General features: G+C 26.2%; 1 protein-coding gene across 4 annotated transcripts in view; it reads right to left on the reverse strand.

The window, feature by feature from the left end:
- Positions 1–27,472, reverse strand: part of LOC124951105 (A-agglutinin anchorage subunit) — an 86,611-nt gene that overhangs the window by 5,620 nt on the left and 53,519 nt on the right. For 2 of the 4 annotated variants that reach the window (XM_047498909.1, XM_047498912.1), the window contains 4 exons: positions 14,803–14,955; positions 10,458–10,514; positions 7,741–7,829; positions 1,441–1,667 (listed from right to left, as the gene is read on the reverse strand). In XM_047498909.1, coding sequence (XP_047354865.1) covers positions 1,441–1,667; positions 7,741–7,829; positions 10,458–10,514; positions 14,803–14,955 — 526 coding nt within the window. The remainder of the gene's footprint in view (positions 1–1,440; positions 1,668–7,740; positions 7,830–10,457; positions 10,515–14,802; positions 14,956–27,472) is intronic. The other 2 variants (XM_047498910.1, XM_047498911.1) reach the window with 2 other exon arrangements.

Consider the following 27,472-nt stretch of genomic DNA (forward strand, 5'->3'; position numbering starts at 1 on the left):
TTTTAATGATTCGACACTATTTGTCCATTAGAATTTGTTAGATAGTTAGAATGATAAATAATTTTCAACTATTCTCAAAACTATTCTCAAATGTTTTATACTTTGTTAAGATTAGATAAATTATAAATCATATGATTTGTCTTTGATATTATTGATTAATATGTAATAATAATTATGAATAAATTCTTTTCAATTGTCGTATAAATTTTTTCAAATCGTCGAAAGAATATATATATGTATTTGAATATAATATACATAATATAAGTATAAAAATGAGAAAGATCGAAACATTTTTGATTTCGAGCGATAAAAAAAAAAAAAGAAGTATGATCGATCTTGTAAGTCGATCACGTTCGCGAGAATAATAAGAAAAAGTTTCAAAGGAAATGAAAGACTGGTGAACACCTGTTGATAATCTACTTGTGAGAACATTCTTACGTGTCAAGCGTGTCGTTTGTGAAAACGTTCTTGTCCTTGTCAAGGGATAAGGAAATTCAATTCGAGAGAGTCTTGACTACTACTTTTCCAAATAATCTAGAAAAATAGCTTTGAAGATGTAATACAAAGTTTGTATTTCGAAGATCAGTCTTTGAAATAATTCCAACGAATATATAATAAATTCTATATGTTCTTAGAATAATAGAGACTCAAATAGAAACTAAAGAAGTAGTAGTAGACACTCTGAAAAATTTTTTTATATTTAATATTGTTTGATAAAATTTAATAATATTTATATGAATTCAAGTATACTTATAAATATATATATATACACTTAGATAAATTTAGTTCGTAAGAATTTATTTATAGAAATTGTTTATAACAAATTGTTAATTCATTATAAACAATAGGATGAAAAATAAAGAAAAATCAGGCCTTTTAAAATGATACTCTAAAATGAATTAAGTTTTTATGATTTTTAATTTCAGAGATATTCCCATATATCTAAATGGAAGATTTAATTATTAATAATCTAAGAGAACATTATTTATTTATTAATAAAATACTAATTTGTTTATTAATTATTTATTAATTTAAAAGCATATGAATCTATTTAAAAAAAAAAAAAAAAAAAAAAGAAAAAAGAATGCATATTCCAATATTATATGCAGTGAAATAATTAAATATTCCTACGGTAAGAAAGTACTCGTATTTTTTTATTGATACTGTACGAATACTTAAGTATTTGCCCATCACTTACTCTATATTGTAATAACATACAAAATATTATAAAATATTATAAAATATGACTTTTTCTCAATAATTTTTATACAGTATAAATATTAAATTGTATTAAATATACAAATTGTATAAAAAAAAAATTCTAATAAAGAATATTAATATATATATATATATATATATATATATATATATATATATAAAATTCTAAAAAAAAAAAAAACACATAAGAAACAAAAAAAATGTTTTAATTTAAATACTAACGTATTTCAACAAGGTCCTGACTAGGGGTGCTAGGGGTAGCCGGTACACTGCTTGCTTTTCTTCTAAGACACGTTGTCTGACAACGTTGAATAGGTGGTTCCTCCTTTCTAAGTGGACCCGTTTCTTCCAGAACTTCTCTTTCCGTTCGTCCTGTATATTTGAATTTAGTGCCCCAAGAGAATATAGATCCACCACTGACGACAGGTGCATCCGATGCTTTCGGCAAACTGAAGTTTCAAGTGAGACAAAGCAAGTTCATTTAAAATAATTTTGTAATTAATAAAATTAAAAATAATATATATATATATATATATATATATATATATATATATAGAAAGAGAGAGAGAGAGAGAGAGAGAGAGAGAGAGGGAATTAATTAAAACAAAGTAAATTAATTTGTACATTTGACTTCTCCAAAATTGAAAAGTCACATATTGATTCGATTATTTTTTATAAACTCCGATATTTTCATATTCTAATGTTCAATCCTCCATAAAATTATATTTAAATATTAATCTTTAAAAATAATCTTTGAATTTGAAATAATATGATTAATGTTCTTGTCAAAAATAATCTCAGATGTATATATATATATATATATATATATATATATATATATATATATATATGAATGTATGACACTTAAAAAATATATAGTATTATAGAAAGTTCACGAAATAAAAAGATTCCTTTGTTCTTTTTTAAATGTCCATATTTATTATTAAAATATTTCTTCGTATTATAATATTTATATTATAATTATAAATTTTATAATTATAATATAAATTTATATTTATATTATAAATTAATATTATAATTATTATAATTGATTTATTAAATTTATAACTTAAATATTAATTCTGTTGAAATGTTCATTGAAAATTAATAATTTCAATGTAATAATTATTAAAATTAATTTCTTCGAATTAAAATAAAGCAAACGGAATTAAAAATTAGTCCATTGAAGATTGATCGTATTTTAATTTTTGTTTGTACTTAAAATAATACTTCACGTTCGACAAAAAAAAAAAAAAAAAAAAAAAAAAAAAAAAAAAAAAAAGAAGAAGAAGAAGAAGAAGAAAGAAAACAACCCCAATATTATTACCGTGAAAATTCTAGCTCATTTAGCACACCCAAGAGAAACGAAAAGTCAGGTATTGCTGACTGACGGAGAGAAAAAAAAAATGGCACTACGTGATGGCGAGTCGTGCAACATTCGCCTACGTGGATTTTAACCGAACGATGTAGAAGATCCGATAAAATATCGCGAATCTCGCATGTTAGTGCTGTACACCTTTCCTTCTCTTTCGCAAAGAAGAAACTTATGCGAAGCATAAATTTCGTAGTACGTGTCGGTCGTGCATGTCAGGTTATCGTCACCGAAAAAGAGAAAGAAAGAAAGAAAGAGGTTGATAGTTAATATTCTCTTACTTCCTCTCTCTCTCTCTCTCTTTTTCTCTCTCTTTTTCTTTCTTTTCTGTAGAAAATTCGACCGTTTCATTCGAAGCACGTTGAGCTATTAGAAAGATCCCACTAATAACTTGAAGGTTTAATACATGGTACGTTTTAGCTTGATAAAAAAGAAATGAAAGATTTTTGAAATATTTGTCAAATGAGAATAACTAGATGTTGATAATTAATATTGTTAATAATTAGTATTGGAACTTTTAAATGTTTATATCTTAACGATTTGATATATATATAATTATAATATATTAATTTAATTAAAATATGTGAAAATGATATTATATTGCGTTGTATTATAAATTATATATGAATATATATAATTTGGAGTATAATGAATTATATTATTTATATTGTTATTATATCATATTATATTGTTTATATGTAATTGTACAACATTATAACTTTTCAAACCAATAATGTTTCAGAGAAGTTGGTACTTTAATAAATAAATAGTATGATATATCTATTATTCTAAATTATATTGATTTATCAAAGCTGTCGATATTGCATAACTTAAAATATATTTCATGTTATATTTATTATTCTGCTTGGTTGAAATTTTAATGGAAAATTTATATTGAAAATTGTAATTTAATGTATAAAACATTTATTAAATGTTCGATCTTGTTTCAAGAACGAAATAATTATTTTTATAAGTTTCTTTATAAGATAACAAAAGAAGAAAAAAAAGTAAATTAATAAAGTCTGTCCCCTGATGCGTAGATCTTTACGAAAAGTATTACATTTTTATTGAAAATGATTGAAAAAAGAAAACAAACGAAGACTTATAAATAGCCAATTAAATAATATGAATCTAGAAAAGTATGGAAATTGCATGAATTGTCATGTTCAATGTAGAAAACCCATTTACAAATTTAATTTTCATTTTACCGATTTATTCTTTGAACTATATTATATTATAAGAGAAAAAATTTACGTGACTAATCATTTAATTGCTATCGTGAAAAGAAAAAAAGAAAAAAAAAAATAAAAAAAAGAGGGAAAAGAAAAAAACAGAAATAAATTCACTCGACGACCTATTCCTTCGTATGTTTGTAACAAATGCCAACAAATTTTCTAATTTTGCAATTAATGATACTTCTCGTTTGAAAGTTTCATTTATAATAGTTTATCAAGTAGAACTGAAAGAGATAGATAGATAGATAGATAGATAGAGAGAGAGAGAGAGAGAGAGAGAGAGAGAGAGAGAGTGAGAATAAGAGTAGATGGATGTTGCAATTAGTTGCTTAATTACTAATTATTCTACAACTAGAATCCATTAGTCCAATAGTTACTTCAAATGACTTCCGGTATGTTTTATCGAATAATTCTCCGTGAAAAAAAAAAAAATAGCGTTATTCTGAAAAGGGAAAAAATTTTAAAGCTCGTCGACACGGGCAAATAGAGCCATGTAATATTTTATATTCTATGATATAGTACATATGTATAAATATATATATGTGTGTGTGTGTATATATATATATATATACCAAGCACCACACAATTAAGCTTTTGTCTTTACCCGAGCGGTGATTTCGACGTTATTCAAGCACGTTGAAAGAGCACGAGAGAGAAAGAGAGAAAGAGAGAGAGAGAGAGAGAGAGAGAGAGAGAGAGAGAGAGGAAAAAGAGTCTGATTCAAGCCTGCCAACCTTCACTTTTCCCGCTACTCTACGTTTCCCTGTTTGAAAAATTCTTTTTACTGGTACTAGACGTGACGATCGTGGCATAATATAAAAAAAAAAAAAAATAAAATAAAAGATAAAAAAGAAAGAGAAAAAATATATTTGAAAACGAAAAAAGAAAAATTAAATCCTTGACGAGGATGAAATCGTATAAAAATTTTTCCTTCTGTTTTTATACAGTAATATAAAGTGTTGTTCGTTTAAAAATTCTTTCCAAATCTTTGATAATAAACATTGTAATAATTTTTTAAAGGGTAAATTTATTCGAATACGTACAATAGGAAATATAATTTAAATTAAAAAAAAATAAAAAAAAAAGAAAAAGAAGAAAAAAGAAAAAAAAAAACCAAGGAAACTATAATGAACGTAGTAATAATTTTTATGCTCATTTTACGTAATATTATCTTTCATTAAATAAAACTAAACTGAATCGTAAATTTTTGATAAACACTTTATAAATCATTTTCGAACATATTTTTCAATTACTAATAATTTAACAAAAAAAAAAAAAAATAAAGAAAAGAAGGAGAGAGTGTGAGAGAGAGAGAGAGAGAGAGATATTATTTTAATTAAAATAGAAAAAAAGGTGGAAAGAATATCATAAATCCAATTTTTTCTATTGATAGGAGTAATTAATTAAAAAAAATGTCGGAGACGGGAAGGAAGGGGAAGAAAGTCCATGTTCGATATTCGTCGTTTAATGACATTTTCCTTCTTTTTCTTTTTTTCTTGCCAATATTTCTCTTTAAAAATGATGAACGATGAGGTCCGAGAAATTTTTTTTTACGAGACTTGTATATTTCACGCTAGAACGAATTCGCGTAGTGCTCGAGCTTAAACAATAGGTGCCACCAACGATACGAGAGAAAAAGAGGAAAAGAAAGTCGAAAGTGGTAGGTATTATATATATATATATATACATATATATATATTTATATATATATATATATATATCCCATCACCTTATATACAAATACATATGTATACATTGTGTGTAGGTAAAACGGCCGATGCACATTGCACGTTTACCTACCCTTTAGAGAAACCGACAAAGGCTTTGACCCGATTCGTAAAACTCGATCGGTGAGAAACTCCGGTTATTTCTCTTTTTCTCCTGGATACAAGCAACGATACATTTTCTTGACACTTCTTTCTTTCGACTTTTTAAAAATATTCCTTTCCATTTATTCTACCAAGTATTTTCTATCGACTAAATGGCACAATAGAATATAAGTTGCCTCAATTGTAAGAGATCAACTAAATATATCCTTTCTGTTTTAAAGTGACATGACAATATTGTTTATGACAATAATTCGAATGATTTCAAAAAAGTAAATATTATATGGTGGAATAATTTTTATTTTTTTTTCTAGGATCGTTTTCCACTTTTTACGACTTTTCTCAAGGACGTCGATAATTTTTATCTAAAGTGTATTTTTTCTTTCTTTTCTTCCTTCTTTTTTTTTTTTTCTTTATGAAATTAATCTTTAAAAATAAATAAATGAAATCTTTAAAAAGATAAGAACTTTTAAAGATTTCTAAAATCGTTATGAATTAATTACATTTTCTCTTTCTCTCTCTCTCTCTCCCTTTCTCTCTCTCTCTCTCTCTCTTGAAGAAACAAAATGAACAATTCGATTCAACTTTCATGGAAACAATTTGCCGCATCGAACAAAGTTGCGGAACAAATCGAGATAGTATTATATTTTGACATTCTCTATACATGGATGGTTGAGTGAACAAATAGAGAGGGTTAGCTAGGTCCAGTGGTACACCTCGAGATATCCAATTAGATCGATGCATACGTCACATCGTGTCGGTATACCGGGCTATTGCACATCGTCGAACAGTGTGACACATAGTGTATAAATCGAAACACTGCATCGACCTGAATCAGCCACGTTAATGAATCTCACAAGAGAAAGACAAGGACAAATACGATAGAAAAGAGAGAGAGAGAGAGAGAGAGAGAGAGAGAGAGTTATTGAAAAAAAAATTCTTTCGATACTGCATTAATTCGAGTAATAAATCAACATTTTTTATTTAGCATCGCGTTTGCTCTTTTTCCTTTCATTCTTTTTTCTTTGTTTTCTAAAAAATTTGTTGTTTCGTTCATTTTTTTTTTTTTGTTGTTATTCTAATAATCTTGTTAATTGAATTAATTTTGTTAATTATTAATAATCCGTGAATAATATAATTTTCTATTTTTGCACATTATTGTGATATTTTTTATATGCATTTATATTAAACGTATATAAAAGTGTATATTTGAAATGAATAATATACTATTTAATTAACTAATTATTTCTCTTCTCTTCATTTATAAATAATCTTTCCTTTTTATCATTGTAGAGATGTTATTAGATGGTTTTTCATATTATACGAATACACGAAACGTGACAAAAATAATTATTTTAATTAAATTATTATTTCCCTACTTGGTTTATACATAATCTTCTTTTTCGTCCATTATACATATATCATATAATTATGAAAGTGTGGCTTAAGTATAATATAATTAAAAAAAAAAACAAAAAAAAACAAAAAAAAAATTAAATTTATCGTTTCTAGAAAAGAAAAACGATATACTTCAATAAAAAAAAAAAAAAAAAAAAAAAAAAAATCATACGACGCACATCACTTTCATAATCAACAATTTATTAAGAAAATATTCTGATTAAAAAGATAGATAAATTCATCACAGTATAAATTACTTCTTTCTTGTATGATCGGTGATAAAAAGAAAAAAAAAAAAAAGAAAAAAAAAAAAAAAATATAAAAAAATCTGCGTAGATCAATTTGAAATGAACTAACTAATTAATCTAAGATATAAGCTAAAGCTGATCTATGATCTCTAACTATAGATATGACCGAGCAATCGAACGATTAAACGTAAATCTTTTTCTATTATACAATAAATACTAATATCAGATTTCTATCTCTAGATGAATAATATATATGTACATATACTTTCTTGTATATCTCTTTTCGAGATTTGTAATCATATATGTGTATGTGTATGTGTATGTATATGTGTCTATATATACATATATATATATATATATATATATATATATATATATATATATAAACGATAATGATTAGAAAAATGTGTAATAGTCGTCCTTATGAGGTACGACGTACTTACGTGAAAAACAGCATTTGCTCGATGGCGCACTTCCATACGTGACGGCAATTTGAACCCGTGGGACACTTAAATCCGACTGTGTGCTTTTTCTGAAAATCGTGGTAAACAAGACTGTTCTAAAACATCTCTACTCTATGGTTCTTATGACACCTCTTTTAAGTCCCATGCACCGAGAAAAATATTCTCCAAAATTGCATCATTCGTTTGGAAGCGAAAAAGAGAAAAGAAAAAAAAAAAAAAAGAAGAAAAAAAAATACGCCTTATGTATAATATAATCGAGAAAATCGCTTCTTTCTCATTCTCTTTTTTCTTTTTTTTTTTTTTTTTCTTTTTTTTTTCTTATAATCCGAACGTTTTTATAGATTCACAAGTTTCTTTGAATGTAAGTACGATATCTAAAGAAAAAAAAAAAAAAAGAAAAAAAAATGAAAGAAAAAAAAGAAAAAGAAAAAGAAACGAAAAACAAAACGAAGAATGAAAAAGATTTTTAAACCGACACTTTTAATTAAATTCGCGTTCGAATCAGCGAACTTTTAATTAACGAAGTTCCAACTGCACGTACGGTGCTTTTCTCGGCACATAAATGCAATAATTAGCAAGCTACGACTATATATATATATATATATATAGATATATGTAAATATGTACGTATGTATATATGTATGTATGTATGTATGTATGTATGTATGTATGTATGTATGTATGTATGTATGTAAGTATGTAGATATATGTTACTAAACGTATAAGTTACGATACATTTGTTTCGCTAATCCAATCGGATCTAAAAGAACGTTCGTCTCAGACAGAAAACGACAGGGCTTAGAGAAAAAAAAAAAATCAACGATCTTGTAACTTCGTATTAGATAAGAAGAAGAAAAAGAAGAAAAATGAGTTTGATAAAAATTTGTTAGGAAAAAAAAAAGAAAAAAAAAAAAGAAAAGCAGAAAATGTGATGCCAAAGTCATCTTCATTAAATCCTCTATACAGAATGTCATAAAAATACATATCAAATCAGCTATTAAATGTCAAGGTCATCTTCGTTTAACAAAATTATTTAAAAATATTGACATAAATTAAAGAGACAAAACGATTAATAAAATCAATAAAAAATTAATTATTGAAAAAATACATACTATTCAAGATTATTCTTCCTTATGCATTCTCATAATAAAATTGCAATACATTGACAATATATAATTAATATCGTAATTAATATCAGACCGGTTATATGAATGAGTTATTCCGTAAAAAAATGTGAAACAATTCGCATACATACGTAAAAGCATATATACACATTAAAGACGAAACTTCACATTTATTGTCAATATTCTATTTGATGATTGTGTAAACGGAAACAAGCTCTGACGGGTACAACACGATGAATAATCAGCACATAGTTGAACTTTCATAGACCTCGAAGGTTTCCTTGTTTGCATGACCCGAATGTCGATTTAATTCGATGAACTCAACTCATCCATTGGAAAAGTCTCATTTTTTTTTTATTTTTCCACGAGAAATAATGTACATCAATTTTCAATAATTCTAATCGATATCGTAGAAAGAAGATGACCTTGAATATTCGATAACTGGATCCAAATATATGAATATTTTTATTTCATTTTTTGTCCCCTGTTTCTTTTTTCAAACACCAATCACTTGCATACAACTTATCAATTTTCAATATCATTTAATTTTGCAAAATAAAAATGACCTTCGAACTTGATTGCTAAATTCCAAGAAATTAGAAATCTTTGTAAAATTATATTTAGAAAATTTTTGAATTCTTACCTATGTCTTTTAAAAAATGCTTGCGAACTTTCGATTATATTATTATTTTTTTTTTCTTCCATTTTTTAAACACAAACTACTGACAAATAGTAGCAATAGTTCGATATTTCTAATTAATTTTGTGCAATAAAAATGACCTCAGTATTTAATTGTTGAAACCAAAAGAATAGAAATACGATTCAATGGAAAAATTTAAGATCATTTTCTTTTGAAAATAATTATTGCAAATTGATATTTAATTATTTACTTAAAACACTAACCACTAACGAATTTTCAATAATTTCATTAAATGAAGATGACATTGATTAATTTGAAAGAAAATTATTTGTTGGATCAAAAAGATAATGAACGCGTCTATATAGATCTGTTCAGAAAAGAAAAGAAAAAAGAAAAAGAAAAAATATTAAAACTCATCTTGACGAAACTATCGTAAACTATTATTAAATATTATATTTTACGAATATCAATCGTCCATTGAAAAAATTCGAGCTCGCATCATTCTGTCGAACCGAAAATCCTCCATAACTATCTGAATAATTTTACACTTTAATAAATATAAATATATAAGCAAAAAATACTATATAAAAAATAGCGTTAAAAAAGAACAGAACAAAGAGCAAAAATTAAGAGTACGTCGTTAATCTAAATCCAAAAAATTGCATTATTTCTTTTTTTTTTTTTTTTTTTTTTTTTTTTTTTTTCGTTATAATTGAAATTATTAATCAAGATCAAAGAAGAAAGAATTTGTCGATCTATTTAGTCTCTAGTCTCTACTTTTGTTTTCGTATGTTGTGTATGTGCGTGCGCATGTGTGCGTGTGTTTGTGTGTGTGTATATATATGCGTATCCGTGTGTCTTTGTTTTTTGTTTTTTTATTAACGTATACGTATAATTATTATAATTCTGTTCTTATCTTTTTCTCTACCTACTTGGACACAAATAGCACGTGCAACTGCCAAGAAACGACTCACCTTTGTCCTCACGTCCTGGACAGAGCGGCCGGCAGTGGAAAATAATGGGATTACTTTGGTCGTAATCAATGCATATGTATATGTATATATATGTGTAAATATATATATATATATATTTACACATATATACATTTTCATGTACAGATATACAAACATGATAAAAATAGAGAGAGAGAGAAAGAAAGAAAGAAAGAAAGAAAGAAAGAGAGAGAGAGAGAGAGAGAGAGAGAAAGAGAGAGAGTAATGAGTTACGTGAAGAATCCCTGAAGCTTCATTACATCCGTCAAACCGTACGAAAGATTTTGCGATTATTCTAATTAATTTTTAATATATTCTAATTTTGATATATTTTAATTTTGCATAATGGTTTTTTCGATACCAATTTCTTTCAAGAAAATTAAAAGACACCGAAATTATCATCGATATTCATTTTGACCGAATCACTTAATTAGAATACTTTTATACGTAATTAATTATTCTTCTTTTCTCTCTTTTTTTATTATTATTATTATTATTATTATTATTATTATTATTATTATTATTATCTTCATTGATTTTTCATTAAGATAAATGTCTAATTTGTGTCATTTATTAATAAGTAAAGTAAATAATTTAAAATCATTTTAAGATATTTTCTTATTAAAATAAATTCACTCAGTGTCAATTAAATACGTAGAAAATAAAGGAAATAAATTTAGAATATAAAAATGATTTTAAAATTTTAAAAATGCTTCAGTATTCTCATCGAGAGATATTATTTTTCAAAATTAATTACTTGATTAAGGTACTTTTATAATTAATTATTTCTTCTTCATACATTATTATTATTTATATTATTATTTCCATTTTTTTTATTAAAATCAAAAAAAAAATTTGTTTCATTTAAATATGTACAATATACAGATACGAAAATATTGAATATAACAAAATTATGATTGAGATCGTAGAAACAATAATTCACATTTCTTGTAAAAGTGATTAATACTAATGGAATTTACATTTAACACGAGTAAATTGAAATTAATTTGTCACTTGAGATAATAATAATCGCTTTGTTGACTCGTATCGAGCGAGTTAAAGTTTACAGAACACACAGTGATTGCTGTGCGTTGTCAGTGTTAGGGTTCTTATTGCTGGGAGAGACCGCAATTAACTAATTAATATGTTAAACCGACCGAGAATTTTGTACATATAAGTATATACAACTAGGATGCAATAAGCTTTTGAATTTTCCGCGATACGAGAAAAACGTAATCCCATTCCGCAACCTCGTCGCGTTCACTATTGGATTATTTTTAATCGAGAAACCCTTCTTCTGAACCAAAGACGCCCTCTGATGACCGTCGATACTCTATCACGTGACTTATGTTAATGGGAAGGAACGATTAAATAAAAAATAAGAAAAAAAAAATTAAAAAAAGAAAAAAGGAAAATGTTTAAAAATAAAATTAGATTAACAGGAACAATGTTGATAAAAAAAAAAAATATATATATATATATATATTCTATATATATATATATATATAGAATCATTAAGACAAGAAAAAAAAAGATATTGAAAATATTTCGTTTCTTTTCTCCTTTTCCAATTGTAAATGTACACACATATGTATATTGTTAATTTTTCAAATGTTTTCATTAAAAAATATATTGAATTTGAAAATGTTAAAACATAATAGACGTATTTTATGTTCGTTATGTTAATATAGATTTGGTCAAAAGTTTCGTTATTATTATTATTATTACTATTATTATTAAAATTTTGCTATCGTTAATCTTTTCTTTTTCCTCTCCGTTTATTTGTTTTCCTTTTTTTTTTTTTATATATATATTAAATAAAGTATCCCAATTAAAACGCACTTTTGTTATCGATACTCAAAAAAGTTTCGAGCATAATCTAAGCCATAAAACTGTTATCTAAATTTTTTCCTCATTAATCTATTATACTAATATTAATATACTATACTATAATATACTTCTACTATAATTTTCTTTTTCGATTGTTACTTTCATTTATGTATTTTCTTTTTCTCTTTTTCTTCTTCAAATGATAAATTTTTAACGATAAATTTTAAAAAGCTATTATTGTTGATAGATAAAAAATTTGGGACACAGAGTTAAAGCAGCGAACGGTATCAACGTGAATATTTGGTGTAAAGCTTGAGGACATTCCGCCTTTTATGTTTTATAGAAAAGAAACGATTTGACCTAGAAAATCCCAAGGGACACGGAGTAACGTTTGAAATTTTCAATTCGTACGTTTGTCGTGGCATGTCCACTAGAATAGAAATGACATTTTCTACATGAAATACTTTTCTTTTTTTTTTGCTTTTCATTTTTTTTTTTTTTTTTTTTTTTTTTTTTTCTATTAAGTAAATTCCATTAGTATCAATGTGCTCCAAGCTAGGAATTTTCAAGTTCGAGACTCGGAATCATCCAGGAATACTATTTTTCGTGGGATTATACGGATAAATGAATAACACGCTGATCTGATGATGATGTAACACGTGACGTCACTTTTGAATTACAGAATTTTGTTAGCAACAATGTTATACAATAGTACGACCGGATTTCGAGATCTTATAAAATGTCTTTCATTTTGTCGAGCTGTGGTTAATACATATACGTAGATATATATGATATATATGTATATATATATATATATATATAGGGTGATCCAGTAACTGTTAACATCTCGAATATCTCCGTTATTTTTAGTTTTACAGAAAGATTCAATTCTATTGATACTAATGAGATAAATTTTTTTAATATTAATCATTTATCAATACTGATTATACAAAAATATAAGAGGTATTAATTCGTGTAAAAAAAAAAAAGAACAGTTAAATTTTATTTAATAATCTATTAATGATCTTGAAATCTCTTTCAAGAATAACTCTGATAAAGGAATCCTTAATAAATCTGATAATGTTCTCCTTAAAATGTATCTAACTTAGTCCTGACCATTTTATTCCCATAAAATCAACAATAACGGAGATATTTCAGACGGTAATAGTTATTGGACCACCCTGTATGTGATATATAGACGGTGGTCCATCATCTGACGGAAGTGGTCAAAGCCGTTATCGGCTCGATTCGCTCCCGTTAGATGTTACTTCTTGGCAATCGTTTTTGGTCCATCGTACGGTCAACATCCGACGGAGATGAACATCGAAAAAATAGGTCGAGTGATTTCGTTTCGACGAAAGTATATTCGCTAATTCTCTCTCTTTCTTTTTCCTAATTACTTCGATAACTCAATGGTTTAATTCGAAAAGTTGCTTGGAAAAAGTTAAAAGTTCAATATTATTTTTATATTATATATATATATATGTATATGTATCTGTGTGTTCATGTGTGTGTATGTGTATATATAAAATTATAATATTAATACAGTATGGATAGAATATTGAAGAAATATATTACATATACGTGTATATAGAAAAAGATATAGAAATATGCCATAATATATTATATATTATATATTGAAGTATTACTATACTTCAGTATATGTTACTATGTATACTTATAGTATATTAATATCATATAATATAAAAATATATAATATATTATATAGTATTAAGAATCTAATATTATTAATACTATTAATACTGGAATATACTATTATTATATTAATTATACTAATAATATAATACTGTGTGTATGTATGTGTGTGTATGTGTGTATATATATATATATATATATATATATATATATATATATATATAATATAAAATTTTTATAATTTAAAAATGATCTATTTCCTCTCTTCTCTCAATAAAAATATCAATTTGATTATCTCTAAGTGGCATCGAATTATAGCCAAGTTTCCTTTCGAAAAACGACAGTATAATGCTTCACGTATACATACATAAATATGTATGTACATAGATATCTGCATACATATGCATCGAGGAAAATTGATCTAGAATGGAGATTGATAGCTTCGGGACACTTCTGAACCCATCGTAGCATTTCGTTATAACGAATGATCATTTTATATGATTTATTATCGATCCAACGTAATAAGAAGCATATTAACAAATCGATCGATCGATCGATCGATCGAGATATCGAAAATTATTACATTCACGTATCGTTTTTCTTAATACATCTTAGAAAATATCATGAAAATCTTTTGCTATTATTTTTCTTCTTTTGCCGGGAAATTTTCTCCCTCTTGGATTTTTTTTTTCTTTTCTTTCATTTATTTATTTGTCTTTTTTTATACGTATATTTTTTCCTTCTTATTTTTTTTTTTTTTTTATTTCTATAATTTTTAAATTCTTATAGAGAATCTCACCTCGTTTATCGTCAGATGCACGATAAACATCTTCCCTTCGTAGTTAATTTTCTGGACCTCCGACCAACGGAAATGATGCGTTTTCCGCGATCCTTGAAACGTCAGGATGCCACAATGATTAATACCAAGATACAATTGTGTACCTCTGTGATCCTGTAAATATAAACAATCAGGATTATACAATATTTCTCTTTAATTATTAAATCCTTCTTTTTTCTTTTTTCTTTTTTTTTTTGTTTTCATTTTTGCCATTATCTATGTATAATCTCTTCAAAGTCACGATAAAAGTGTCAACCATTTTAAACATTAAAATTGTGACAAACGCAATGTGAATTGGATATCTCGTAATTTTCTTTTCTTCTTTATTATTACATTTTTAATTCTATTCACGATGGAAGGATAAAAAGAAAATGACATTATATCTTTTACAGAATTTAAGAAAGAGAACATTTCGTGAGGTTCTCTTTATTTTCTTTCTTTTCCTTTCTTTTCTTTCTTTTCTTTCTTTCTTTCTTTTTTTCTTTCTTCTTTTTTTTTTTAGCATTTACGAGAACATTTATGTTCGCTTAAGACTAAAAGCTTCGACATTAATGACAATAATTCAAAATAAGATAGAGAAAAATATGGAAAGAGAGAGAGAGAGAGAGAGAGAGAGAGACAGAGAGAGAGACAGAGAGAGAAAGGAGAGAGAGAGAACGAGAGAGAGAGAGAGAGAGAGAGAGAGAAAGAAAATAAAGAAGAAAAAAGTCGAGAAGGAGGAAAAAGTAATGTTGAGATTAATTGTGACGTTAAATCGACGCTAACGAAGGAAGTTAACCGTAAAAGGTTCCTTATCCATAGTATACTGAAACTGTTACGCATGGATCAAGATAAAAATGTCTGATAAAATCCAATGTTCTTGGCTTACTCATCTTAGCGATGCTTTTAACTTTAACGAAGAGAGAAAAAAAGTGGGAGAGAGTGAGAGAGAGTGAGAGAGAGAGAGAGACAAGAAAATAGAAGTTATGATTCATTTAAAATATTGTAATCATTTTCTTTTTGATCATTTTTATTATAATTATTTCATCGATTCATACAATAATTCTTATCATCTTATAACGAATATTTATAATAATCGAAGAAATATTTAATTTTCTTTTTCTTTTCATTTTTTTCCCTTTCTCCATATTTATAATATTCTCACTTTGCTCAATTTATTTCTACATTTTTATTCACCTTAAAGATATTTATTAATAATGGAGATTAATTGAATAAGAGAAAGGATAAAGAGAAAATGAAAGAGAAAAGAAAAAAAAAGAAAGAAGACAAAAGAAATCTTTTCGATTGTACATTCAAATCGATTTGAAGTTTACAGATCGAATTTTCTTTGGATTACAAATGCAAACGATATTTTCTCGTTTCTTCTTGAATCGTCAACAAAGGGAATCGATCGATCGAACTTTTGCTTTACAACGAATGAAAAATCTCGAAAATGAGATTCGAAGATGCTTTGTGAACACGCTTTGGGACATATGTCGATATCGTAACAGGATAAAGAAAAGCATTTTGCTTTTTTCTCTCTCTCTCTCTCTCTCTCTTCATCTCTCTATTTTTTATGATTTCGACAGTAAAAAAAAAAAAATTGTCCAATGAATAATTCAAGGTCGTCGATTAACAAGTATCTCTAATTTGTCTCCATATGCTTATCAATGACAAACATTTATATATAAAAGTTACATATATATATATATATATATATATATATATATATATATATATATATATATATTATTTTTTTCTCCTTTTAATACACGTCCTCACATTTTTCATCCACGTGGAAATATCACGTCGAGTACGATGACGTACTTTTTCCTCGAGAAGGAAACAGAAAAAGATAGATAGACAAATAGAACGAGAGAGAGAGAGAGAGAGAGAGAGAGAGAGAGAATCGTTCAGAAAACGAGAAAAGCTTGAAAGCTCAAAGGAAGCTTATAGCTTTGACGCGACAATTATTTTCTTGTCCTCCTTGATGTCGTTTTACACATCTCTCTCTCTCTCTCTCTCTCTCTCTTCCTTTCTCTCTCTCTTTCTCTCTCTCTCTCTCTCTCTCTCTCTCTCTCTCTCTCTCTCTCTCTCTCTCTCTCTCTCTCTCTCTCTTTAGACTAAAAAAAGAAATAACGAAAAAGCGTACTATTTGACGAATATGAAAGTGAATTCTAAATACAAGACTCGATTACGTAAAGCTACTTCAAAATCATTCTCAAAGGATTAACGTTTAGAACTAATCAGATTCACTTCAATCAAGTACACATAATTACGCATTATTAAACATTCATAAAATATATTTTCTCTGATAAATTTAATATAAAAATAATTGATTAATTGTATTTATTTATTTTATCCTATTGACCTCAATTTTTTTTTTTAATTATTATATTTATGTAAACATATACATTTACTTGTAGATATGTGTGACATTTATCTTAATCATTTTGTCAATTCATTTAATTTCATCAATTATTATAATGTATCAATTTATTTTAATTGATAATTAGGAAAAATAAAAAAGAATGAGGGAGAAACAGAGACAGGTAGGTTCGTTTAAAACAATTGCATTTGTTTTTTCTTATCATTTATTTATTAACTTATTTTATCGATTCATCATTTGATCAATGTGCAATTTATTTATTTTTTTTTTTTTTTTCTTTTTCGTAGAGAAATAAGCAACTCCCTGACCCCCCTATCAATAGAATGGTCGTTTCAATACTTTTATATCGATTTCTATGGAATATCGATGAAAAGAGTGGGAAAGTTTCAAATACGTATTCACGTTGAAAAGAGAGAGAAGGAGAAATAAAGAGTAAAATAGAGGTAGAGAGGTAGAGAGAGAGAGAGAGAGAGAGAGAGAGAGAGAGAGACTTGGTGGAGATTGAAAGTTCTTCAGGAAAGAGATACAATCTTTTCGTGAGTGACTGAACCAGAGAATCCTCTTTGAAAAGATATAACGCACTTGAAAACCGAATAATCTGCTCCATAAAATTCAGCTGATGGCTCTAACGTTAGATGAACTATCTTTCGTTTTTATTTCTTATCTCCTTTTTACGTATTCAAAAAATATAAAATGAATATACGTGTGTATACATACACGTGTGCATATTTAGATATATGAAACGAAATAAAAAAAAAAAAAAAAAAAGTAAAAAGAAAAAGAAAAAAAAAAAACAAACAAATAAACAAAGAAAAAGTATTTACGTATGTACGTATAGGTAATAATAAAAGAAACAAATTAAAAATAATATAATCTTCTACAAATGAACATGATTGTAATTTAATTATTATACATATTATTGTTTGATATAATGTAATGTAATGTCTCGAAAGAAATTAATATATGTGTACATATATATATGTAACATAAAAATAAATAGAATTAAATAATAATCAATGAAAATATTTAAAAATAAAATAAAGTAAAAATAAATTAAATTAAAAATAAAGTAAATAAGTTTATAATTACTTTTCACTCATGCTTTCAATCTATTTCATTTTAATATAGGTATATGAAACTTTCAATTAATTTAGGAGATATAATTCTTATATATTTATTTCATATATCCATCAAAAAGGAATAGGATCTATGCCGGCGAATTTGCCAGGCTAGTTTCCTATTAAAAGTTCCCTTTTCATATAGTAAATCGATTTAAAGTTTAAAGAAAGAAAGAGAGAGAGAGAGAGAGAGAGAGAGAGAGAGAGAGAGAGAGAGAGAAATGCATATATATATATATATATATATATATATATATATATATATATAGGTAAATTGATTTAAACTTATTAAACTCTCTTTGATTATTTTCTTATTATTTCTATCAATACTATATAAATATATAAATAAATAAATAAATCATTTATTCATTAGGATATACAAATGTTTATCTTCATAAATAATAACAATAATAATAATATATTTACAAATTACTCCATAAAGAGCATAAAAGATAAAGATATAATAAATGTTAATAAATGAGTCTGTCATTGTTTGTTTGTTTTCTTTATATAGTTAATCATTATTAATTAAAGATTTGTGTATTCGATGACTCGTAGAAATAAAATTGGTAAACATCGTATGTATGTACGTAAAAGATAAGTAGAGCAGAAAGAGAAATGAAATCTCCGTGTTTGGAAATATAATTAATTCGGCATTGTGATACTATATCTCGACGAGTCACGTTTCATCACCCACTCTTATGTATCTTCCTGTCAAATAGAACGCGTATCTAGTATGCACATTGAATCGTTTACAATATACACTATAGTACGTACGTGTCAAATCGTATTTCCGAAATTTACACGAATAACCTGTAAATCTATTGTAATAGTTATGCGCTTATTATTTTTCATTGTTTTTTCCTTTTACGAATTATTTAACATCATTTATATTAATTATTAACTTATATTGATTTAAATTATTAACAATTTAGTTTAAATTATATAACATCATTTATCTCTCTCTCTTTCTCTCTCTCTCTCTCTCTCTCTCTCTTTCTCTCTTTCTTTCTCTTAAATGATCTTTAAATAAATAATTAAATCATTTTGTTTATTAAATAATTCCATTCCAACAAAGACAATAAAATTTCATTACATTTTTTAAAGAATATTTTGCTTATTTGATACAGAATATATACATATATTATACAATAGCATGATTATATTATTTAATTATTATAAAATAATTTTTATATTTTATAAAATATTTATAAAATCTGTAAATTATTCTTTTATTGTATATATATATATATATATATATATTTTGTAAATTTAATTTGTTATAAACAAAAATTTAATTGTTATAAGCAAAAAATCAATTTCACATATCACTTGAAAATATTTTAAGATTACGTTAACATAACTTACAAAACAATTCACAGATAATTTCGATAATTATCTTTCAAAAGTTTGAAATTAAAATATCTCTCAAACTTTTTATATTTATCTTTTTATTATCTATCCATGTATTTTTAAAATAATTCCTTCCGTAAATAAAAAAGAAAAGAAAAAAAGTAGAAAACGAAAACAAAACTCAACTTCATAAAATATTGCAAAAAAAATTTTGCTTCTCTTGTTAAAAATCGTACGATTAAATATTCCCTTTTCTTTTTCTTTTTCATATAAAATTTCTAATGTATTTGTGCATGTGAAAGCTATAATTATTCGTTAAAAAAAAAAAAAAAAAAAAAAAAAAAAAAAAAAAAAAAAAATTATGTAAAAAAAGAAGAAAAAAAGAAGAGAAGAACAAAAATTGAATGCGTTAAAACACACATAAACGAACTAGTGTAATTCATTTTTTATTTTTTATGTTTATTTGTTTTTTCTCTTTAATAAATCTGTTGACAAAAGAGATAGGAATGATGACGGCAGGTGTATTTGATCGAACGATCTCTCTCTCTCTCTCTCTCTCTCTCTCTCTCTCTCTCTATCTCTCTGAAAGTTGAAGGATAAATGGCAAAGGGTCGAAGGGATAACATAGAGTCGAAGGAATGATAAAGGGCCAAAGGGATGGCAAATGTGGAAAGCAGGAACAATGTTCCCCATTAAACGTGCTTTATCACTACGTAAATTCGCAGCAAATACCTTCTAGTCGTTTTAATAATCAACCACGATTAGAAATACACTTGTTCGTTCTACCGAAAGGTACATATCAATGTGTCGGATTTAACGAACCATTTTATTATTTCTTTTTTCTTTTTTCGCTGTAACATGTTCTCTCTCTCTCTCTCTCTCTCTCTCTCTCTCTCTCTTTCTTCCTCTCTCTCTTTCTCTCTATCTATCTATCTATCTATCTGTCTATCTCTATCTTCCTCTTTCATTCTTGGACATCGCTTCGTTAAAACTCTGTTGAATAAACTAATATTCTTTTTTATTTTCTATTTCATTCGACGTTTTCCCTATAAAATTTTTTACGTGTGATATAACGAATATTTGATAACACAAAAAAAATTCAATTGATTTCTTTTTTCTATAAAGATTTTTATAAATATCATACATATATGTATTCCTAAATATTAGCGATAACTAATGATAATAATACAAAATATATAAATAAATAAATAAATAAATAAATAAATAAATAAATACATATTTATATATCGGCATATAAAAATAATTACCCTTATAGAATACAAATTAATAGATAAAATCTACTTTTATATTATTTTACAAACAATTTTAATAAATATTAGATAGATTTGATGAAATCTTTTGTCAACAAAAAAAAAAAGAAAAAGAAAAAGAAAAAGAAAATATCGAAAAGAAAATATGTTTTCAGATGAAAAAAGAAAAAAAATTATAAAAATTAGCTCTATTATAGAATATTTAAATGTATCATCGTTATTAATTGTACGTTAAGAAATTAAACTTTAATTATATTAAAAGTAATAAATTAATACAACTACATTTATATAAGTGTGTTAGTAAATTGAATAGTGAATTTCATTCAATTACAACATATTCGATCACGTTGATTTAGCAGGCGTTGCTTTCTGTCAAATCGTAAATCAACGGAATCTCGTTGGAACGCAATCGTCCTTCTCCATCTACCGCGTTCATTAGCGGTACGTTTCATTCGTAGACAGCTACCCTTATGATGGACGGCTATAGTTTTCCTATGATAATCGATTTCGACGATCATTCGTTCGAAAAATGAAAAAAAAAAAAAAAAAAAAAAGAAGAAGAAGAAAAAGAAGAAAGCTATCGCTCAATCTTTTTATCTTTGAAACTTATTGACAAAAAATTAATACATAATATTTATTTAAAATAAATCAATTATCTTTTCTTTTTCTTTACTTTTCAAAAACTAACGGATCCTACTAATTCATATGTGAATGTTTTTTTTTTTTTTTTTTTTTAATTATTTATACACATGATCTTTTAATTTCGAATTCATATCGCCTCTTTTAAAAGTTTCGAAGAAATATAATGGAACAAAGAAGAAAGAGATTGTTATTGAAATTCTTGAAATTCAATAAAAAAAATATTGACATTATTTATCGGCTAAAATTAATGACTTATCGCGATGTTCAAGCAAAAACAAAACTGACAAATTTCAATCACTTCAACGATCGATTTTGATCAAAAAATGATATCGACGTAAACGAATTAAAAGAGTATTAAAAAAGTATACTTTCAAAATTCAATAAAAAAGAAAAAAGAAAATGAAGAAAAAAAAAAAATAAAAAAGAAAAAGACTTCTAACAATAATTACAAAGATCTAATACAATAACGTGTCACGGCATAAATTCGTATAACTTTCAATGGAAAAGAAAAAAATCTTACTTTCTAATATGTCTATTAAAAATGATTTATATCTTTTTTCCTTTCACTCGTTAAAACGAATGTAATTATAACTTCGACATATATATGAGAAAAAATTATACAAAAAGTTGATAAGTAGAAGAAGAAGAGACATGAATCGAGAAAAAGTGTCTCGAGGATGGAGGATGAAAGTTAAAAGGAAAAAGAAAGAAAGAAAGAAAAAAGATAGAAAAAAAAAGAAGGAAAGAAAGATGCTTTCTAAACAAAAAAAAAAAAAGAGAAAAAAGAAAAAAGAAAAAATCCGTAACGTTGTGATATAAAAGCTCGATCGTAAATGAGAATCCATTCATACTGCAGAAGCTTCGTTCGATAGTGCAGAAACACACACACACACACACACGCACACATACCACATCTATTCGACCTCTCTCTCTCTCTCTCTCTCTCTCTCTCTCTCTCTCTCTCTCTCTCTAGATGTTAAAAAAAAAAGAAAGAAAAAAAAAATAAGTGAATGAGGTATCACGTCAAAGGACACGCACGAACGCGGTGCTAACGGGGTAAAATGCATAGCCGGATATAAGGAGAAGCGCCATTAACGTCACGAAAGGAAACGGACAAGAGAAGCTCTCGGTCTGTGCAATTGATCACGCCATCCTGCTATTTCCTATCCACCCGGAAGTTCATACCAAAAAGGTCGCCATTCGTCGAGAAGAATATTCGCGTGTCCGCGTGCATTTATGTATGCATGTATGTATGTATATATGTATGTTTGTATGTATGTATATATGTATGTATGTATGTATGTATGTATGTATGTATATATATATATATATATATATATATATATATATGTATGTATGTATGTACGTATGAAATGTATCTATGTATGTATGTATGTATTGTGTGGCATTGAACAAGCTATTTTTATAAATAAACACAAAATCAAAATAAATCACTTTTCATTACGTTTAATATTATTCTTACATTTTTTTTATTACCAATTGAAATTATTTTTATAAATAAACACAAAATCAAAGTATTAATTAATTTTTATTACATTTAATTATATTATTCTTGCATTTTTTTAATCTCTAACTTATGTACCGTTAAAAAATATTATGATTGACCCTTCATGCCCGAATCGACCTTGAACGAATTAATTCATTAAAGATCAAGAAGGAAATTATTTGCAAATACGTTTTATTTTCTTATTTAATACAAAACAAATTAAAAAAAAAAAAAAAAAAAAAAGTCAAGAAGAATTATTTTTATATTATATTCTTATATCTCATTAATAAATCATCAAAAATATAATTAATTTTTCTGTTTGGTACACCTTACAAAGTAAATATTATTTTTTTATCTTTATTATAATCATACTTTTATCTCTTATCAATGAATTATCGAATATGTGATTAACTTATATATCTAATACTCTTCGGTGAACTACTTTAAAAAAAAAATAAAAAGAAATAGAAAGAATTGATTTTTTATTTTATTTATCGCTTTCCATTCTATTTTTATTTCTTATCGAATGAATTGTTAAAAATATAATTACGATCGTAATTAATGCAAAGATAATAAGATCTGTTAAAATTTATTTGTAAATTATACATAAGGAAGTTATAAATAAAGAAAAATAAAAAACAAACAAGAAGAAGAAGAAGAAGAAGGAAAAGAAAAAGAAGAAGAAAAAAAATTATAATAGTTGGTGAGTTAATTTGTATAGTTAACACGTAATCTGTCTCTCTCTCTTTCTCTCTCTCTCTCTCTCTCTCTCTCTCTCTCTCTCTCTCTCTCTCTCTCTCTCTCTCTCTCTCTCTCTCTCTCTCTTAAGATCGTTTTGCTCCGCCAACGTAGCGTATCGAGAAGAGCATTTAAATCCTGCAAACTTCTTTAAATGGACTTCGTTACGGTAGAAGAAAGAAAAAAATAAAAAAGAAAGATAAAAAAATAAAAAAAAGTGGAATAGTCACGCGAACATTGCAGAGAAATATATTTGTTGCTTTCGTCTTTCAGAAAAAATAGACAGATAGATAGATAGACAGATAAATAGATAGATAAATAGATAAAGATAGAAAGAGAGACGTTGAATATAATAAATAATTCACTTGAGATAATCTAGAAAATCGAACTTGATCCTTTCTTTGGGAGGAATAAAATAGATACAAATTAAACAATTACAAAAAAAAAAAAAGAAAAAAAAAAGAAAAACAAACAAACAAAAATTAAAATAAAATATAAAATTTAAGTAAAAAGTTGAAGAAGAAGAAGAAGAAGAAGAAAAAGAAAAAGAAGAATGGCAAGAAGAAGAAGAAGAAGAAGAATAGAGTAAGTCGAGCTTAATTTTTCCTTCGGGAGAAATAAAATTAAAACAAAAAAAGAAAAAAAAGAAAAAGAGAGGAAAAAATTAAAAAGGATAAAATAAAAGAAATGGAAGAAGAAAAAGAAGAAGAAGGAGATGATGAAGATGGAGAAAAAGAGTAAGAATGAAAAGGAAAAAAGAAAGGAAAAAGAAATAATATTAATATAAAACAATAAAAAGAAAGAAATAAGAAAAGGAATAGTATGTAAGGGTTGATAATTAATTTAAGATCACTGCGAATCGCATCGATCCTATTTGACATTGAGAAAGTGTTATTGTAGATACATTGTAGAGACCTACGGACTAAGGTAAAGAAGTTTAAGGTTACGTTCTCGAGTGCACTGCTGCGGTAATAATTCAAAGACTACTACAGACAAAATACGAGGATAACGTCATTAATCCATGACGTAGTTTCGATCTATAATCATCATGATTGTATGTGTAAAATCTCTAATCGTATATATACATACGTATGTATGTATAACATGTATAACATTTGTACATGCGATTATATACATATATTGTACATATGTAATACATTATCCTCAATCGCGATGTCCTTTAAACTATAAGTACTTTGACTTGATAGTTATGATCAAGGTAATACGAGTATGTGTCTTATAAGTTTATAAATTTGATTTATGTATGTATGTATGTACGTATGTATGTATGTTTGTATATACATAGATTTATCATGCTATATTGAAAAAATATTTTATGGAAATATTTTACAGTGATTGAAAGAGAGATCGATTTTAATAGAATTGTATTTCGATGTTAATTGTATTATAGATTTAGATATTATTTTTGTTTTAATATTTAAATATATTATTCTTTTTTTTTTATATAACAATTTATATTATATATTATAGTATTAATATTATATATTAGAAAATGAAATTACATTTTGTTCTTAAATTAGATAGAAACTTTTAATCCATCTAGGAAAATTTGTCGGAGTCCAAACTGTATTATTTCTACGATTCATTAAAAACAATAGTTATGTTCTTCCATTCATTTTAATCCATTTTCTTTCAACCAATATTTCAATCAGAATTTTATGAAAAATATTCTCCTTCACACGCACGTACAAAAATATAATATTACTCAAAGATAACTCCGATTATCGTTAATAATATTTCTAAATATGTTTCATTTCAAAATAGAAAAATTAATCTCAAAGATGTTTTCGTATATGTTTCGTTTTTAAAAGAGGATTCTTTGAATGACGATCGTTAGACGTATCGTTCATAGAAAACAAAGAACATCCCGAGCTAGCAAGCCCGATCAAAAGATTAAAAAAGAAAAGACACGAAAAAAAGTATTCCACTCGATTTTTATGTCTAGTCTACGTAAGTACCTACATATATCTATGTATTCAACATTATATATATATATATATGTGTGTGTGTGTGTGTGTGTGTGTGTGTGTGTGTGTGTGTGTGTGTGTGTTGAGTATATACAGGTGTCTCTATAGAGTCTCTTAGCACGTTTGAATATCGCATTTGTTTCGTATTTTCCTATCCTACCATAAAGCACTACCTATCTACCAACACCAATACTAGCAACACCATCATCTACAACACCAGCAGTATTACCACCGACCAACCAACCAACCAACCAACCAACCAAGCTTTTCTGGTGTTGGTGGAAAAATAGGGAAACGTTAAAAATGGAGATACATAATGCTCGGTCTACGATTCTCACCTTTATGCACACGACCCCGTTCCAACGCTTGCGTTAGCCGTATTCTCGTAAAAGGAAAAAAAAAATGGACAAAGATAGAGATAGAGATAGAGAAATGGAAAAAAAAAGGGAGAGAGAAACAGACAAAGACAGACAGACAGACAGACAGACAGACAGACAGACAGACAGAGAGAGAGAGATAGAGAGAGAGAGAGAGAGAGAGAGAAAGAGTATACTACAGTCAGTCACAGAATTATTCGAATACTTTTGAAAATTGGATTACCTTCTTTTATTTCATTTTACTCTTTCTCATTGAATGAAAAAAAATGTACTCTTGAAATTTTAAATAAGTATAGATATATGGAAATTAATTAATCAGATGAAATATGCGGATAAATATGTTCAAAAAGTGTTTCGTGAATGTTAAAAGAGATTAAAACGATCTAGCATGCGAGTAAATACGTTTACGAGGAAATAAATTTCGTTATATTAATGATGAAACATATAAAAAAGAGATTTTTTTCATTTTTGTTTTGCTTTTTTTTTTTTTTTTTTTTTTTTTTTTTTTTTTTTTTTTTTTTTTTTTTAATGAATTTACAACAATTTAACATATATATTTTGTGTTTATATATTTACCATAGATAAATGTTTTTTTTCTAAATCGATCGATAACAAAATACTGATATTATTTTACTTATTTATCAATTTTATTAATAATTTTACACATTTTTGGATATTTACCGTTATATAATATAACGGTAATACTTGCACAAAAGTATAAAAAATAAGAAAATAAAAAATAATTTCCCCATTTGATATTTATATTTATCAATAAATTAAGTAAACGACAGATAAGCCGACAGAGTTACTTGATAGACGATTAGTTCTTATTTTTTCTACGAAAATTAGCAAAGAAAAAAATTAAAAGAGAATAAAAAGAAATTATTTTTTAATTTTCCTAAAATTTCACACGATTGTGTACACTAATTGTTTCGTATACACTACAAAATTTTCCAAGTGTGTAAATGTTTTCGTGACTGACTGTATACAAAGAGAAAGAGAGAAAGAGAGAGAGAGAGAGAGAGAGAGAGAGAGAAAGAGAGAAAAAGAGAAAAAGAGAGAGAAAGAAAGAGAGAGATATACATCCTGTTGGCGCACAGCCACTGCAACTATCCGCGGTACTCTGCTTGCTCTACTCTTCTTTGTCGCTCTTTCGACCGGTCAATAACGCAAATAGAAAAAAAAAAAAAAAACATAACGAGAAGTAGTGGAAAATAAACTGGAGTAAAGTACAGTCGGATGTTTACCGATATGTCCTCGAGTTAAATT

This window comes from Vespa velutina, chromosome 8 (assembly GCF_912470025.1).
Source record: "Vespa velutina chromosome 8, iVesVel2.1, whole genome shotgun sequence".
Classification (NCBI taxonomy): Eukaryota; Metazoa; Arthropoda; class Insecta; order Hymenoptera; family Vespidae; genus Vespa; species Vespa velutina.